The sequence below is a fragment of the Staurois parvus genome, unplaced genomic scaffold (assembly GCF_062004578.1).
Source record: "Staurois parvus isolate SC_StPar_1 unplaced genomic scaffold, SC_StPar_1.0 ptg000287l, whole genome shotgun sequence".
NCBI classification, from domain to species: Eukaryota; Metazoa; Chordata; class Amphibia; order Anura; family Ranidae; genus Staurois; species Staurois parvus.
This window is the reverse complement of record NW_028318083.1, coordinates 10,977,288-10,994,198: the sequence shown is the minus strand read 5'-3', so window position 1 is coordinate 10,994,198 and position 16,911 is coordinate 10,977,288. Positions and strand designations below refer to the sequence as shown.

Below are 16,911 nucleotides of genomic sequence, written 5' to 3'. Positions count from 1 at the left end.
TAATTTTATGGTTGGGGTTCACCACAACATGAGGAACTGTATTAAGGGGTCGCGGCATTAGAAAGGTTGAGAACCACTGCTATACAGGGTATAAACACAGCCGTGCTTCCTATACAGAGTATAAACCACAGCCGTGCTTCCTATACAGAGTATAAACCACAGCCGTGCTTCCTATACAGAGTATAAACAGTGATACTTCCTATACAGAATATAAACAGTCATACTTCCTATACAGAATATAAACAGTCATACTTCCTATATAGAGTATAAACACAGCCGTGCTTCCTATACAGAGTATAAACAGTCATACTTCCTATACAGAGTATAAACCACAGCCGTACCTCCTATACAGAGTATAAACAGTCATACTTCCTATACAGAGTATAAACACAGCCGTGCTTCCTATACAGAGTATAAACAGTCATACTTCCTATACAGAGTATAAACCACAGCCGTACCTCCTATACAGAGTATAAACAGTCATACTTCCTATACAGAGTATAAACAGTCATACTTCCTATACAGAGTATAAACCACAGCCGTAACTCCTATACAGAGTATAAACAGTCATACTTCCTATACAGAGTAAACCACAGCCGTACATTCCTATACAGAGTAAACCACAGCCGTACATTCCTATACAGAGTATAAGCAGTCATACTTCCTATACAGAGTATAAGCAGTCATACTTCCTATACAGAGTATAAACCACAGCCGTAACTCCTATACAGAGTATAAACACAGCCCTGCTTCCTATACAGAGTATAAACAGTCATCCTTCCTATACAGAGTATAAACAGCCATGCTTCCTATACAGAGTATAAACACAGCCGTGCTTCCTATACAGAGTATAAACACAGCCGTGCTTCCTATACAGAGTATAAACACAGCCGTGCTTCCTATACAGAGTATAAACACAGCCGTGCTTCCTATACAGAGTATAAACACAGCCGTGCTTCCTATACAGAGTATAAACACAGCCGTGCTTCCTATACAGAGTATAAACACAGCCGTGCTTCCTATACAGAGTATAAACACAGCCGTGCTTCCTATACAGAGTATAAACACAGCCGTGCTTCCTATACAGAGTATAAACACAGCCGTGCTTCCTATACAGAGTATAAACAGCCGTGCTTCCTATACAGAGTATAAACAGCCGTGCTTCCTATACAGAGTATAAACAGCCGTGCTTCCTATACAGAGTATAAACAGCCGTGCTTCCTATACAGAGTATAAACAGCCGTGCTTCTTATACAGAGTATAAACAGCCGTGCTTCTTATACAGAGTATAAACAGCCGTGCTTCCTATACAGAGTATAAACAGTCGTGCTTCCTATACAGAGTATAAAACAGTCGTGCTTCCTATACAGAGTATAAAACAGTCATGCTTCCTATACAGAGTATAAAACAGTCATGCTTCCTATACAGAGTATAAAACAGTCATGCTTCCTATACAGAGTATAAAACAGTCATACTTCCTATACAGAGTATAAAACAGTCATACTTCCTATACAGAGTATAAAACAGTCATACTTCCTATACAGAGTATAAAACAGTCATCCTTCCTATACAGAGTATAAAACAGTCATCCTTCCTATACAGAGTATAAACAGTCATCCTTCCTATACAGAGTATAAACAGTCATCCTTCCTATACAGAGTATAAACAGTCATCCTTCCTATACAGAGTATAAACAGTCATCCTTCCTATACAGAGTATAAACAGTCATCCTTCCTATACAGAGTATAAACAGTCATCCTTCCTATACAGAGTATAAACAGTCATCCTTCCTATACAGAGTATAAACAGTCATCCTTCCTATACAGAGTATAAACAGTCATCCTTCCTATACAGAGTATAAACAGTCATCCTTCCTATACAGAGTATAAACAGTCATCCTTCCTATACAGAGTATAAACAGTCATCCTTCCTATACAGAGTATAAACAGTCATCCTTCCTATACAGAGTATAAACAGTCATCCTTCCTATACAGAGTATAAACAGTCATCCTTCCTATACAGAGTATAAACAGTCATCCTTCCTATACAGAGTATAAACAGTCATCCTTCCTATACAGAGTATAAACAGCCATGCTTCCTATACAGAGTATAAACAGTCATACTTCCTATACAGAGTATAAACACAGCCGTGCTTCCTATACAGAGTATAAACACAGCCGTGCTTCCTATACAGAGTATAAACAGTCATACTTCCTATACAGGAGTATAAACAGTCATACTTCCAGCTCCCAGTCATTCTCTGCCAGATAGCACTGAGCCACCCCAGGGTCGCAGCCTGCAATGCTGGCAAACGCTTTGCACTTCTGTTCCCGGTCACTGCACAGATCTCCATCTTCTCCCAGCAAAGAATCCCCAGTCCGCTCATCATCCATACTGTATCTGTTTGCAAACGCTGACAGCCTCACACCACACCCACTTCTCAGGCTTGCTCTAGCCGCGAACACCACGCCGTCCAATCCCATTACCGCCCCTCCCAGACCTATTGGGTCAGCCTGCTGATTAGCGGAGCACGTGAGGGCGTTCACATCCCCCTGACCAATTGCAGCGCACCTAACATGTCCGGAGCTGAGGCAAGTGATACAAGCAATGCGGAAGTATAAGGAATTATACGCAAAGTTGCTCACTGAGTAGATATCCTGCGCCAGCCGTTAGTCCGCTTCCTCTCAGCGCTGCTGTTCTCTAGTTCTACAGCTAATGACTGGCTCCCTTATTTATAACTATTTCCGTGTGGAGGCGGGACTTGGGCGGAGTCGGGGCGCATATTCCTTCACTTTGTGGAGGTGACCTGCTGCCAGTGTAAATCTGCCGGTCATGGGCTCCGTAGGTTTTAACGCATTGAGGGCGATAATGAAAGGGTTAAGTGAAGGGCCTGGATTTGACCGAGTCCTGAATAAGGTATGATGGGCAGTACTGAGGACTGGGATCTGATTGTGCGATCTCTGTCCGGGCTTGTTTACATTTACCAATCTAACACAGGAGGACAAACCTCAACAGGCTATTTATATTGTGTCCATCATGCTCCATTCACACAGGCGTTTTATATCGCAGGCGGAATCGCAGCGATTCTCCCCGAGATTTGAAAACGCGCTGTGAAAATGTGAACTTGCGTGATTGTGTGTGCAGGTGCCATTCATTTCAATGGCACCTGAAAACATGGGGCGTATTTGCCGCAATCGCAGTGTGTTTTCCCACGCAATAAACGCACCGAGATCGAGCAAACAAAATCCTGGAACGCATGACACCCAAAAACGATTTTGAAAAATGTTTTTGGTGTTGTGCATCCTGCGATTTTGTTTGCACGACTGCACGGCAAAAAGGCTTAGCGTTTTCAGGTACCATTAAAATAAATGGCAGCTGAACACTCAATCATGCGTTTTCCAATCATGGCAATCCCACCTGCAATTCGAAACTCTCTAGTGTGAACGGAGTCTTACAGAGGACCTCACACTGCTTTGTGGTCTAAAGGGATTTGTACAATCAGATTGTATGGTCAGCTTTGGAGAGGTGTAAGGCTAATGTTGGGTGGCTGTTGCCAGTGGGAAATAATCAGCTTTCTCTAAATAGGAGTCTTACTTAATTTTGTTCACTTCTGCAGCAATCCCCACATTACTTCTACTTTAATCACTTGGCTTCCGGAAGGTTTTACCCCCTTCATGACCAGGACATTTTTTTGCTATTCAGCACTGCGCTACTTTTACTGGCAATTGGGTGGTTTTGCAACACTGTATCCAAATTAAATTTATATAATTTTTTTTACAATACAAATAGAGCATTCTTTTGGTGGCATTTGATCAACAATGGGTTTTTTATAATATAAACAAAAAAAGGCCAAAATTTAGGAAACAAATATTTTCTACTTTCTGTTATAAAACATATCCAATAAAATCAAGTTTCCTCATAAATGTAGGCCAAGATGTATTCTGCTACATGTATCTGGTAAAAAGAATATCCCAATACGTTTATATTATTGGTTTGTGTGAAAGTTAAAGCATCTACAAACTATGGTACTGTATATATAGGAGAAACTTGAAAAATTAGAATATCGTGCAAAAGTTCATTTATTTCAGTAATGCAACTTAAAAGGTGAAACTAATATATGAGATAGACTCATTACATGCAAATCAAGATAGTTCAAGCCGTGATTTGTCATAATTGTGATGATTATGGCTTACAGCTCATGAAAACCCCAAATCCGCAATCTCAGAAAATTAGAATATTACATGCAATCAATAAAACAAGGATTGTACATAGAACAATATCAGACCTCTGAAAAGTATAAGCATGCATATGTACTCAGTACTTGGTTTGGGCCCCTTTTGCAGCAATTACTGGCTCAATGCGGCGTGGCATGGAATCTATCAGCCTGTGGCACTGCTGAGGTGTTATGGAAGACCAGGATGCTTCAATAGCAGCCTTCAGCTCTTCTGCATTGTTCGGTCTCATGTCTCTCATCTTTCTCTTGGAAATGCCGCATAGATTCTCTATGGGGTTCAGGTCAGGCGAGTTTGCTGGCCAATCAAGCACAGTAATCCCACGGTCATTGAACCAGGTTTTGGTATTTTTGGCAGTGTGGACAGGTGCCAAGTCCTGCTGGAAAATGAAGTTAGCATCCCCATAAAGCTCATCTGCGGAAGGAAGCATGAAGTGCTCCAAAATCTCCTGGTAGACGGCTGCGTTGACCCTGGACTTAATGAAGCACAGTGGACCAACAGCAGCAGATGACATGGTTCCCCAAATCAACACAGACTGTGGAAACTTCACACTGGACTTCAAGCATCTTGCAGTGTGTGCCTCTCCATTCTTCCTCCATACTCTGGGTCCTTGGTTTCCAAATGAGATGCAAAAGTTGCTCTCATCAGAAAAGAGGACTTTGGGCCACTGAGTAACAGACCATATCTGTTTTTCTTTGGCCCAGGTAAGACGCTTCTGACTTTGATGTTCAGGAGCGGCTTGACAAGAGGAATACGACATTTGAAGCCCATGTCCACGATCCGTCTGTGTGTGGTGGCTCTTGATGCACTGACTCCAGCCTCAGTCCACTCCTTGTGAAAGTCCCCAACACTTTTGAATGGCCTTTTCCTGACAATCCTCTCCAAGCTGCAGTCATCCCTGCTGCTTGTGCACCTTTTTCTTCCACACTTTTCCCTTCCACATAACTTTTATATTAATGTGCTTTGATAAAGCACTTTGGGAACATCCAACTTCTTTTGCAATGACCTTTTTGAGGCTTTCGCTCCTTATGGAGGGTGTCAATGATGGTTTTCTGCACAACTGTCAGGTTAGCAGTCTTTCCCATGATTGTGATTCCTACTGAACCAGACTGAGAGACCATTTAAAGGCTCAGGAACCCTTTGCAGGTGTTATGGCTTAATTAGCTGATTAGAGTGGGACACTTTGAGCCTAGAATATTGCACCTTTTCACAATATTCTAATTTTATGAGATTGTGGATTTGGGGTTTTCATGAGCTGTAATCTATAATCATCACAATTATGACAAATCATGGCCTGAACTATCTTGCTTTGCATGTAATGAGTCTATCTCATATATTAGTTTTACCTTTTAAGTTGCATTACTGAAATAAATGAACTTTTGCACGATATTCTAATTTTTCGAGTTTCACCTGTGTACCGGAATTTACGCAGCTTTTAAGCAGCTCTGACTTTCTGACATTTCACAGTACAGACAAACCCCAGATTAACTCTTTTTGGAAAGTAGACACCCCAAGGTATTTGCTGAGAGGCATGTTGAGTCCATAGAAGATTTTATTTTTTCCACAAGTTTTTTAAAAATGACAAAAAAACAAAGTACACCAAGCTGTTACTTTACTGAGATATTTCGCACACACGTCATGGGTATACGTGGCAAAACACATTCTGCTACGTCTCCCAAGTAGTGATGGGCTGAACACCCCCCTATTCATTTTGTGGTCGAATATTCAAACCTAACGAAAGTTCGACCACAAACTTTGAAGTCAATGCAAGTCTATGGGACTCGAACTTGTAAATTCAAAAGTGCCCATTTTGAAGGCTTATATGCACGTTATTGGCCATAAAAGGGCTATGGGGACTTGGGTATTGTCCTGAGGGACTTGAATCAGTGGAAAAAAAATAAAAAAGTAGTTTTTAAAGGGGCAATCATTTTTCATTGCTTAAAGTAAAAATAAATTCCTTTTAAATATCATGTCTGGAGGTTACCTTTAAATTACCTGCAAAGTTTCTCAACCGTGCAATGTATAGAACTTGCTGCATTTTTATGTTTGTAAAGAACGGCGTGGGGTCCTCCCCTAATCCATACTAGACCCTTTAGGTCTGGTAGGAGGGACCCCACAGTAAAAAATTTAAGAAAACAAAGTGCGTGGGGTTCCCCCTAAAAGCCCCTTACCCACCCCCCACAGGAATGATATCTGTATACTCGGAGTCTTGAAAGGTAAGTAAGTCCTCCTCTTCCTCCCACTATTCTGCCTCAAGTGCCCTGTCCATGACTCCACACAGAATTTGCTCCAGCAGGAAGACCAGAGGGATAGTGTTACTAATGCATGCATTGTCGTGGCTCACCATCCTTGTGGCCTCAAATGGTGACAGGACAGTGGATGCATCCTTTATCAGCAGCCACTGGCATGGCGAAAAGAGGCCAAGCTCCTCTTAACCCTGTCTTTGTGCCATACTCACACAGGTACGTATTGATGCCCCTCTGCTGCGTGGGCTGCTGCTGCTGCAGCATTGCCAATGTTGAGTTCCACCTGGGGGGGCATGTCACAAATGAGGCGGTTGGTGGGCAGGTTGAATTCCCTTTGAATGTCAGCCAGCCAAACACTGGCTGTGCATAACTGCCGGAAATGGCCACAGACTTTTTTGGCCTGACTTAAAAGATCTTGTAAGCCTGGATACCTGTTCAAGAAACGCTGCACCAACAAATTCAGGACATGTGCCAAGCATGAAACATGTCAAGTGTCCCTGTCAAAGGGCCAAGAGAAGGTTGGTGCCATTGTTGCATACAACCATTTCTGGCTCAAGCTGCCGTGGCATTAACCACCTCTGAGCGTGCCCCTGCAGAGCTGACAGAATCTCTGCTCTGGTCTGGCTCCTGTCCCCTAACAGACCAACTCAAGTACCGCATGGCATCTTTTAGCCTGACTGCTTGCGTAGCCTCTTGAACGCTTAGGGAGCACTACTGGTTCAAAGGACACTTCAGCAGTAGAGACCATAGAGGAAGAGAAGGTGGTGGAGCAAACAGATGTGGCAAAATCACCATCAGCATTTTGGAGGCGTGGCGGAACAAGCTCCAGCACTGAACCCTGTCCTGCATCCTTCCCAGTTGCCAGCAGAGTTAGCCACTGCGCCGTGAAGGAAATGTAATGCTCCTGACCATGCCTGGTGGACCACGTGTCAGCAGTAATGTGGACCTTGCTGCTGAGCGCCCTGTCCAACGATGCCAAAACACTGCCTTTCACATGATGGTACAGAGCTGCAATGGCCTTACACAAAAATAAATTTCTTTTCGGAACCTGCCACTGTGGTAAAGCACATTCCGCAAATTCCGCGGAAGGGGGCAGAGTTCACTAGATGGAAAGGCAGCAGTTGTAATGCTAGCAATTTGGCCAAGCTAGTATTTAGATGTTGAGTATGTGGATGGGTGGGACAGTATTTTTTATTTTTTTTTTACAATTCACCAACTGAGGTAGCAAAATTGCTAGCAGATTGGGTGCAAGGACCTGTGGCACCCATTGCTATACCATGGAGGCTGTTGAGACAACTTGAGGTATATTAGGGTAGAGATCCCAGATGAGCAAGGAGAAGTCTGCACTTTTTTATGATGTGGGTCTTTCAGGTGCTGCTGGCAATGGGCTGCATGGCAAGTCGTCATATGTGTTGTCAAGAATGTGGTGCCCAAGCATCTGGTGTTTTGGCCACGCTTGATCCACTTCAGACAGAGACTGCAACAGTCTGCTGCACATGTATGAAAAAAGCCCACATCAATGAACCTGGGAGTCGGCAGCGCCCTGCACCTGTGGAGCTCTGTTGTGTGATGCAATAGGGTGGCTGCCCTTACGCCTATCCCTGGAGGACATCCTGCCTTGTTGGAGTTGCGCTTCCTCTTCACTTTCCTCCTCTGTTCTCTCAGGCACCCAGTACAGTCAGTGACCTCATCATCCCCTCCCTCCTCATAACTAGAGCCAACTTGGCACTATGCTGGGGGAACATGACTGCCAAATTCTTGTCCGCCATTGGCATTCCTTCTCTCTAGGCTCATGTCACTGTCTTCCTCAACTTGGAAACTAACATCGGAGCATTCAAATTGCTGCTCATCCTCCAGCAGCATGTAACTGACACTATGATCGAATAATTCAGGTGACGACTCCGTGCCTGTGAGCGTCTGCCTCTCTGTTGACCTTTTAGACATGATGGGGATTTTGAGTGTTGGATGGGAATTTGGTGCTTGGGTGCAATACTTTTGTGCTTGGTGCACTATAAACCGTTTTATTATTGTTGTTGTTTTTTTTTAAATAAATAAAATAGGGGGTACAGTAGATACAAAAGAGCTGAGACATTTGTTTCCATAAATTTTAAAAAAGATCCAGTTCTTCCAGTAGCTTTGTAATTAACAAATAAATTGTATAGAGCCAATTGAAATAAATAGATACTGTTTTGTACCAGTGTATAGCTCTGTGGGAGGCTAAATACGGCTTCATCATTTGGTCTTTAAATTCTATACCTCTCATATTTAGTCTATAGCTGTGGAGGCAGAGAGGCTTTTCAACGACACCATATGCCGTGTGAATTTGGACCGTTGTGTCTGTGTGAACGGAAGATGTGATGAATACATCACATTTGTCCTTACATTTTACCGCAACTAGTTCTTTCCCCAAGCAGGCTTTATCCCCCTTTTTAGGAGGGGTGTTAAGGAGCTGTAGGGGAAGCCCCTGTGATTAGGTTGCATGGTGCCACAGCAGCCAATTTTTTTGAAGGCACAAATGTCTAAAAAGTGACACACTTGCATAAAAGCTGTCAACATACAAATGGTACCCCATATGGAGCAAGGGTGACAACAAGTCCCACACTATATCTTACCACTGCTCCCCATAGTCAGGGCATCTGGGGGCTCCACTTGACTGTCTTTTCCCTCATTAATTCTAAAGCGGTATGTATAGCCAGTGGCCCTCTCACAGACCTTTTACATATTCACCCCATATCTGGTACTCTTGCTGGGGAGATATTGCTTGATTGCAAGCCTTCCAGTAAAATGTACAAGGGACATGTAGACAAGAGATTTGTCTATGCAGATATTATGTTTGGGCGTATATACACCTGCAAATTTGTGGGACAGGCCATTTATGAGGGGCAGAATTTTGTGGAGCCAATCATAGTCAGGGTCACCTCAGGGATGACAGTGTGTTATCACTGAACTACATAAAACGTATTCTTATCTCATATATTTTCCTGGCCATTGTAGCAGAGAACATGGGTATATGATGAATCGGGTTTGTGGACCAACATGACAGTAATTCATTATTTTTTTTGTAATGTCCATGGGTTAGGCCCAAAAAAGCTTTAAATTGGGAACTCGTTATAGGTTTCCACTTGCCTGGCCTGGAAAGGTATGAATTTGGGTTGGCGGCAATGCACTGTAGGGTATAAACATTAGCTTGGTCTACAATCAAATTATAGAGGTCTTCGATGAAAAACAGCTAAAAAATTACAAGGGGTGTTCTTAAGTTGGCTGTTTCCACCTGAACCCCAGGCTGGGCTGTGGATGGGGGGATACCGGGTGCTGCTGAATCTGGGGGCAGCCAATTAAGGCTTGCAAGCACCTATATAAGGCTACTACGGACCTCTGCTTGATGTCTTGATGGCTGCAGTTGCATTATGCTACTAGTGCTAGCCAACTCACCTGCTTATACTGTACTGCTGATGCTCACCACTTCACTATGAAATACTGCAGTGCTGGTGTCTAAAAGGTCAGGATGTACTATGCTGCTGGTACTTGCCTGACCAAAAAGTGATGCAGCTCAATTTTTTGCGCCCTGCTGCTTCTGAGAATAATTATGTGCTTCTAGCACTTCAGCAACATGGGGTCAGGTACACCTGATTTTAATAGGGACCTCTTCAGCCTTATCCAAGCTAGCTGTCGGGGTGCTGCTGCTTTCTACAGGTTCATATCCTGATTCTCACAGTGAAGCCTCTACTTCGCTTTCATCTGTCATGCTCAGAATCTTGTATGCCTCCTCACGAGTGTACCCTTTTTTAGTGATGCACCGATGTATCGGCCGTTGAAAATTATTGGCCGAAAATAGTTTTATCAGTGCTTTGCTGATAGGAAAAAAAACGGTGCCAATAATGATGATTGACTTCAATACAAATTGCCTCCCATTGACTTAAATTCAAATTTGCATCCCCTTGACTGCAATTTAGAATCGCTTCCCATTAACTTCAATTTAAAATCACGTCCCATTGACTTCAATTTAAAAATTTAAAATCACGTCTCATTGACTTCAATTTAAAATCGTGTCCCATTGACTTAAGTCCAAAATCGCGTCCCATTGACTTAAGTTCAAAATCGCGTCCCATTGACATTAATAAAAAATCTCCCTGCCCCATTGACTTAAATGCCACCCTCCCCCCGCCCTACTGACTTAAATGCAACCCCCCCCCCCCCCCCATTGACTTCAGTGCAAAAACGCTCTGGTCATTCAGAATTGGCAAAGGATATTCTGCACATGTGCCTCAGCCGCATGAAGTACTCATTCAAGGCCAATATGTAAACATCAGTGGCCATAAGAATGAGGCCAAAAAAGTGTCACAGATGGGTCCTTGCCCTATTCATTATATTTCAAAAATATCTTGGATGCTGACGTACAGTGATCTCATTGCTCACCCAGGGCTGGGAAGTACTTGTTTTACAGACTTCATTGCTATGGCTCCTTTTGTATAAAAGAAAAAAAATTGTATGCACAGTTGCTAGCCATTGAGAATAAGGGCTTTCTTCTCTTTCCCAGAGTCTGCTAGCTAGTCATCTGCTTGCACACGCAATCTAACCAATGACCAAGCATGCTTGACACCCTGCCAGGACTGTGTTCTAGTATTGGTAGCTACTGGACCCTGAGCTGCTGACAGCTGGCAAGAAGTGGAAAACTGTTTAAAGTTAGGCTAGTGCTAGTTGATTTCCAGGTATGGCTATTTTTGCATAGTTACATTGGTCCAGTTTGTCCATTTGTCATACCTGGAAGATCCAGGTGGAAAGTGGAAATCAATGTTGTAGGCATGGCTACTACAGTGATTGCCTCTGGCTTCCAGATCCCATGTCGAGCAGCTACCCTGCTGCTCAGGGAGAATAAGAGGTCACAGCCTTGGGCACGGGTGCCATTCAGAGAACACTTAATTCTCTCAATGAATGCAAAGCATTTTCTGATTGGATGAATTGAAGAAGCAATCCCCAACTTGTCCACTCAGAGAATGCTTTGCATTCATTGAGAAAATGCAAGGTGTTCCTTGAATGGTGGTTATGCGGTGTTAAGAACCTCTTGCAGTTAGCTAATGGCAGTCACTGTATTAGCAGTGCCTACTACAGTGACATCCAGCATCCACAGAGATTGGCCAGGTATGGCACATGCATACATACAGCAGGTCCAAGTTGGACCAATGTAACTAAGCAAAAATAGCCATACCTGGAATTCAGCTTCAAGCTAACATTTTGAAGAGCTTGTTCTTTTAGCTACTACTTTACTTTGTTTTAATAGGCTGTGATTATCTGTGACAATGGTCACTATGGTGGATTGACCATACTCCTAAATTTCCATACTTTTTGTGAGTGGATGTCTTGGTTACCTGCTAGCTGAAACAGCAATGACAAACCAGAGAGGTTGAAAGGAAGTTGGAGAGAATGAAAATCACTTTCAAGGATCCAAGGTCCAATGTAAAAAAGTAATTCTGTAACTTAGTGGAAAATCTGTCCAATGCTTGTTCCAGATCTTTAACTCCCTCAATAATAATGTTGGAGTGTGAGAATGGCATCCAGGCAGTTTGTATTTTTTTTAGAAAGTTTTGGTAATTAAATTACAAGTGTTTCTATTAACTAGCAAATACACAAACGTTTTTGTTATTGTTTGTTTTTCATTTTCCAGTTACATCTTGTTTCTGCAAGTGCAGGAAAGCTGGTTTGTGAATTGAAAGTTGAGGAGGATCACACAAACCGTGCTGGTAACTTACACGGAGGCCTGACTGCAACCTTGGTTGATATAGTTTCCACAGTTGCCCTGTTAAACACAGACCGAGGAGCTCCAGGTGTTAGTGTGGACATGAATATTACGTATGTATGCATTTTTGTATTTTTAAAGTGATTGTAAAGGTTCCAATTTTATTTAATTTTTTTTAACCACTTACTTTCTATTCTGACATCTCTCACATAAATGTAAAAATCAGCTCTTTTATCTTGCTAGAAAATTACTTGGAACCCCCAAACTTTTCATATTTTTTAAGCAGAGGCCCCAAGAGAATAAAATTGTGGGTGTTGCAATTTTTTTATGTCACATGGTATTTGCGCAGCAGTTTTTCAGTTGCCGTTTTTTTTAAATAAAAAATACACCTTAATGAATTTTGATGGACAAAAACACAATATAATACACAAATGTTTGGTAAAATATAAAAGATGATGTTACGCCATATAAATAACATGTCACACTTTAAAATTCTGCACGATCGTGGAATGGTGATACTGCAATACTTCCACACAGTGCCAGCCTCCCCTTCTTGTCCTGACCCAGAAGTGACGTTATGATGAGAGATTCCCAGCAAATGAGGTCAGGAATGAATGTAATGCAGTGTGATGTGCAATGCATTACATTCAGTGGAGCAGAGGGGAGACATCCAGGGTCTTTCAGACCTTGGATGCCTCAATAAATAGAACCTGTCACCAAAAAATCATCACAAGTAAAAAAAAAAAAAAATAACAATTGATGTTTAATTATAAAAAATGAAAGTTGCACCCAAGCATATAACATCCCCCCCCCAAAAAAATAAATAAATTGAGCCCCCCCCCCCCCACATACGCACGTACAAATGTAAAAGCACGCGCAGGGTGCCTACGCATGAAAACATTGACTGAGAGCAATAATTCTAGCACCAGATCTCCTCCGTAACACTATACTGATGACCTAGAGGGGGTTTTAAAAGTTCACCTATAGAAAATATAGGCTACTGAAGTTCGTCACCATTTCACAAGTGCACGCAAATTTAAGGTTTGACAAGTTGGATATCTATTAGGAATTATAATAAGCGCCACAGAATACATAATAAAACGAAAGTGAAGCTGACAGTCCAATACTCCCCTGGGTAAACTGCCTATGAGGGAGGATATCATATGATGCCCTCCCAGGACTGGACAACCGCTCTGTGGTTAAAAAATCTAATTGAACAAGAAAATGACTTTCTTTATTCTGCTGATTGGAGACTACGGTAACTAATGGCCCTGTGGGACTTCCCTCCCTCCTACTATGGGGGTCAGGGGTTGGTGGGAATCCACGGGGCCACACAGGCCGTAGTTGATTATATCACCTGTTTTGGCAAAAAATCCTTCCTTTTTTTTTTTGGAAGATCGCAACAGAAGAGTACTTGATGTACCCAAGTCTCACATGGGACCTACTTTTGTCATTTGCGTAAATAATTTATGTTTACCTCAGACTGTTTGTTGTTTCTTGTAACCCACTTGTAACCTTTTATGGTCGGCCAAAATATTCTTTTGCTAAAACCAATAAAAAACTATCAAAACAGAAACTAGAAAATGTGTGATCTTCAATAATCCCTAAAGGTGCCAGGCTAACAGAAATTCCTAACATGATTCAGTTTGCAGTAATAAAGTAATATCCCGTTCATTGATGTTCACACTGCCCTGCTTTGTAAGTACTCACAGACATGAGAAAGTGGGAGATAATCCTAAATAAAGATTGCTACATAAACATGCACATTTAACTTGGATAAGTGCATGGTATGGCACCAGTTTTCTTTCAGAGGAAGAGTACAGATCAACAAGGAAACTCCGTTCTAGGCGTTTGCTTCTTTTTTTTTTTTTCATTCCTTGGGGTGCATCTTGACAAGTAAAAACACTGAGAAATGGTATGTTTCCTGAACTGACCATTATCTAGCAATTATCACCTTGGAGGGTACCTGCACTCACCACCTTTCAGCATGAACTGGTATTGGCCTGTTAATACAGGTACAAAGAAAATTATTTGTTCTTATATGCGGTTAGCAACCTATTAACTGAACTTGGAGCTTAATCCAACCTCCTGAGGTGATTTGGTCTGTGTTGAAGCCCATAACATTGATGTCCCAACAGATAACTGTGGAAGAGGATGGGGCCAAATGCCAACTAAAAAGTTGATATTTGCATGTCTCAGATCTAGGGATTTCTGGGGTACTGATGAAAATAACACAAGATATGCGCAGACATCATTGGGTGCACGTCACTTGCTTATGACAGCTTACATTAGCTTTAGTGAGTACAGATTATTTTCAAAGAGAACTTTTGGGCTGCCCAAAAAGTGCAGACTGAAACTTAAAGTGTTACTAAACCCACAACAGTAAAATCAGTCTGTATATGCAGTAAAGCATGCTTGTTATACTCACTGCGAAACCTAAGGGGTTAATCCTCCGCATTGTGTAAAAAGGCTGTTTTGATCCTGTCTTCTCTGATCCTTCCCTTCTTCCACGGTTCCCAATCCATCATTCTGATAGTACAAAGCTCTAGGAGTGACTCTGCACATGCTCAGTTTAGTGTGTATTGCTAGGAAGGTCTTTTTTTTTTTTTTTCTCTCTTTGGGAGGATGCATGTGATCAGCACAGGGCCAATCAGGACTGTTCAGACAGAGTCAGGTGTCATGCAGCCTCATAGGACAGTCAGAGGAGAATGAAAACTCCTCCTACAAGATTAACCAGTGCTTGGCCGGATAGTGATAGAAGTCACAAGACTGCTATATACTACTGATGAGAAAAGGTATTTAGCAGTTTATATTTACTAAAATAATTTCATTTGCATGTTCTGTGTACTGTGGGAGACCAGATATAGTGAATGCAGGGTCCTGGGTTAATAACACTTTAACGTCAAAGAACAGGCAGGTATCTCTGGGTCTCAGCAAAAGATGCCTTACTTGTTCCTTACAGATGTAAAGATGTAAATATATGTTTCAGCCACAACATGGTGCTGTGCATACAGGAAGCTTATGCTCTTCAGACTCAGCAGAAGAAAACATTATGGAGGTGCTGAAAGTCACATTCTCCTTCATCTCCCTATTAGGAAGCTACAGTATTCATATTGTTCTAGTTGTCCAGTTATGAAGTGGGAGTCATTACATAACAATTTTACCACCATATATATTTTTACATATTTCCAGCTTTTTCATGAAAATTATATATTTCCTTTTTGGCTGTGTCTAGAGTTGTCATTTTTTACTAGCTAAGTCTAGAAGTCAAATGTCTGAGTTACCTAATGCCGAATTATTCATAACATCAGTTCTATACTTACCAATTACTTGTAATGGTCATACTACATTCATGTACAATGTTGATGTATCTACAGCTAATGAGACTCTTCTATTTTTGTTTTTAAGGTATATGAATGCTGCTAAAATTGGGGACTCTCTACTCATCACGGCACAGATTTTGAAGCAAGGAAAAACCTTGGCCTTTGCAACTGTGGATTTAGTAAATAAAGATACTGGGAAAATAATTGCACAAGGAAGACACACAAAACATCTAGGGAATTAGAAGTTTCATGTTTGTGTTTTATAATGGAAGATTTCATAGCCTTTCTAAAGTTAAAGAATGTTACCCTACAAAATAAGAACAAATATATATGTGTTTGTGTATACATATAGGTTTTATTTTAAAATCTAGCCCCAAAGGTTTTAATTTACCCTACTACTATAATAAAAACCTGGTGATCCTCCCAGTTCTACTGGTCCCTGTTTCAAACTGACCACAACATGTGCAGAAGGCAGATCTGTGCTGTCTTGGTCATTTTGTACCCCTGTGATCTCTACTGGGAGTGTCAGGATGCTGTGCCAACACACATTGTGCCTGTATCTCCTGTGGTTAGTTGTGTGGCAGCGCCCCCTCCCAGCTGTTCTTGGTGTACTAAGGGTGTTCGCACACAATGAAGATGTTTCCTCATTGGTGATTTGCATCACGCAGTGGGTGAATAGCGTGTTGGTAGTAGATGGGATTATGTCACAGCAAGCTGGCGGGTAGGTGTAATTACATCTCACACATACAGGGTGGGGAAGTAACAGCTGGGGGCCACAGTCAAAGCTACAGCTGGTTTTGGAACACAGCACATGCAGATGGGGAAGTTACTTGCCCACTGTGTGTTATATTAGGTTGCCTGTCTGCTGTGTCAGTAATCCCACCCACCCGTCATCCTGCTGTGTGACATAATTTCACCCACCACCTGCCTGCTGTCTGATGTAAGCCACAGACTGGGAGCTTCTGCACTGTGAATGAGTAATTAAGCCTGCTCCCTGCTGTGTTTAAGATGGACCTATGTGGTCAAGTGACAGCCAAATAAAAGATTTTTTAAAAAAAAGGTCAAAAAATATTCTTTAAGAAAATCAAGGTGTTTTGAGCCATATATTCCTGTTTACTGAATTAGGATGGCCCTTTAATGCAGTGTGTTCACAAATACTTTAAAAAATTGGACTGTTGAATATGAATGTTTTTGCTGAGTAAAGCTGGCCATACATTATAGAGTTTGCTTATTCAATTTCCTTTCAATCTAAAACTATGTAGTGCAAGGTCCTACCTCATATTATTTGGTTTTGGTAAATCTAAAGGAAAATTGTATAATGCATGGCCAGCCTAACATGCAAGTTTGTGGTCCAAATAAAGAGCCTTTGTTCAAAA

At 41.8% G+C, this 16,911-nt stretch overlaps 2 protein-coding genes across 2 annotated transcripts in view; one reads left to right on the top strand and one right to left on the bottom strand.

Moving 5' to 3' along the window:
- Positions 1-2,433, bottom strand: part of TDP2 (tyrosyl-DNA phosphodiesterase 2) — a 29,343-nt gene extending 26,910 nt beyond the window's left edge. The window contains exon 1 of the mRNA XM_089682243.1: positions 2,241-2,433. Within this exon, the coding sequence (XP_089538369.1) occupies positions 2,241-2,393 (153 nt within the window). The 5' untranslated portion in view covers positions 2,394-2,433. The remainder of the gene's footprint in view (positions 1-2,240) is intronic.
- Positions 2,434-2,682: 249 nt separating this feature from the next.
- On the top strand, positions 2,683-16,911 carry ACOT13 (acyl-CoA thioesterase 13). The gene is made up of 3 exons (XM_089682242.1): positions 2,683-2,916; positions 12,141-12,325; positions 15,621-16,911. Exons 1-3 carry the CDS (start codon positions 2,833-2,835, stop codon positions 15,775-15,777), a joined length of 426 nt encoding a protein of 141 aa, XP_089538368.1. The 5' UTR covers positions 2,683-2,832; the 3' UTR covers positions 15,778-16,911.

What these genes read in the sequence shown, in the direction of transcription:
- ACOT13 (XM_089682242.1), top strand. Translation starts at nt 2,833, where the DNA reads ATGGGCTCCGTAGGTTTTAACGCATTGAGGGCGATAATGAAAGGGTTA. An exon ending in TTGACCGAGTCCTGAATAAG is followed by an intron (nt 2,917 to 12,140) that starts GTATGATGGGCA and finishes TTCATTTTCCAG; the next exon opens with TTACATCTTGTTTCTGCAAG. An exon ending in AGTGTGGACATGAATATTAC is followed by an intron (nt 12,326 to 15,620) that starts GTATGTATGCAT and finishes TTTGTTTTTAAG; the next exon opens with GTATATGAATGCTGCTAAAA.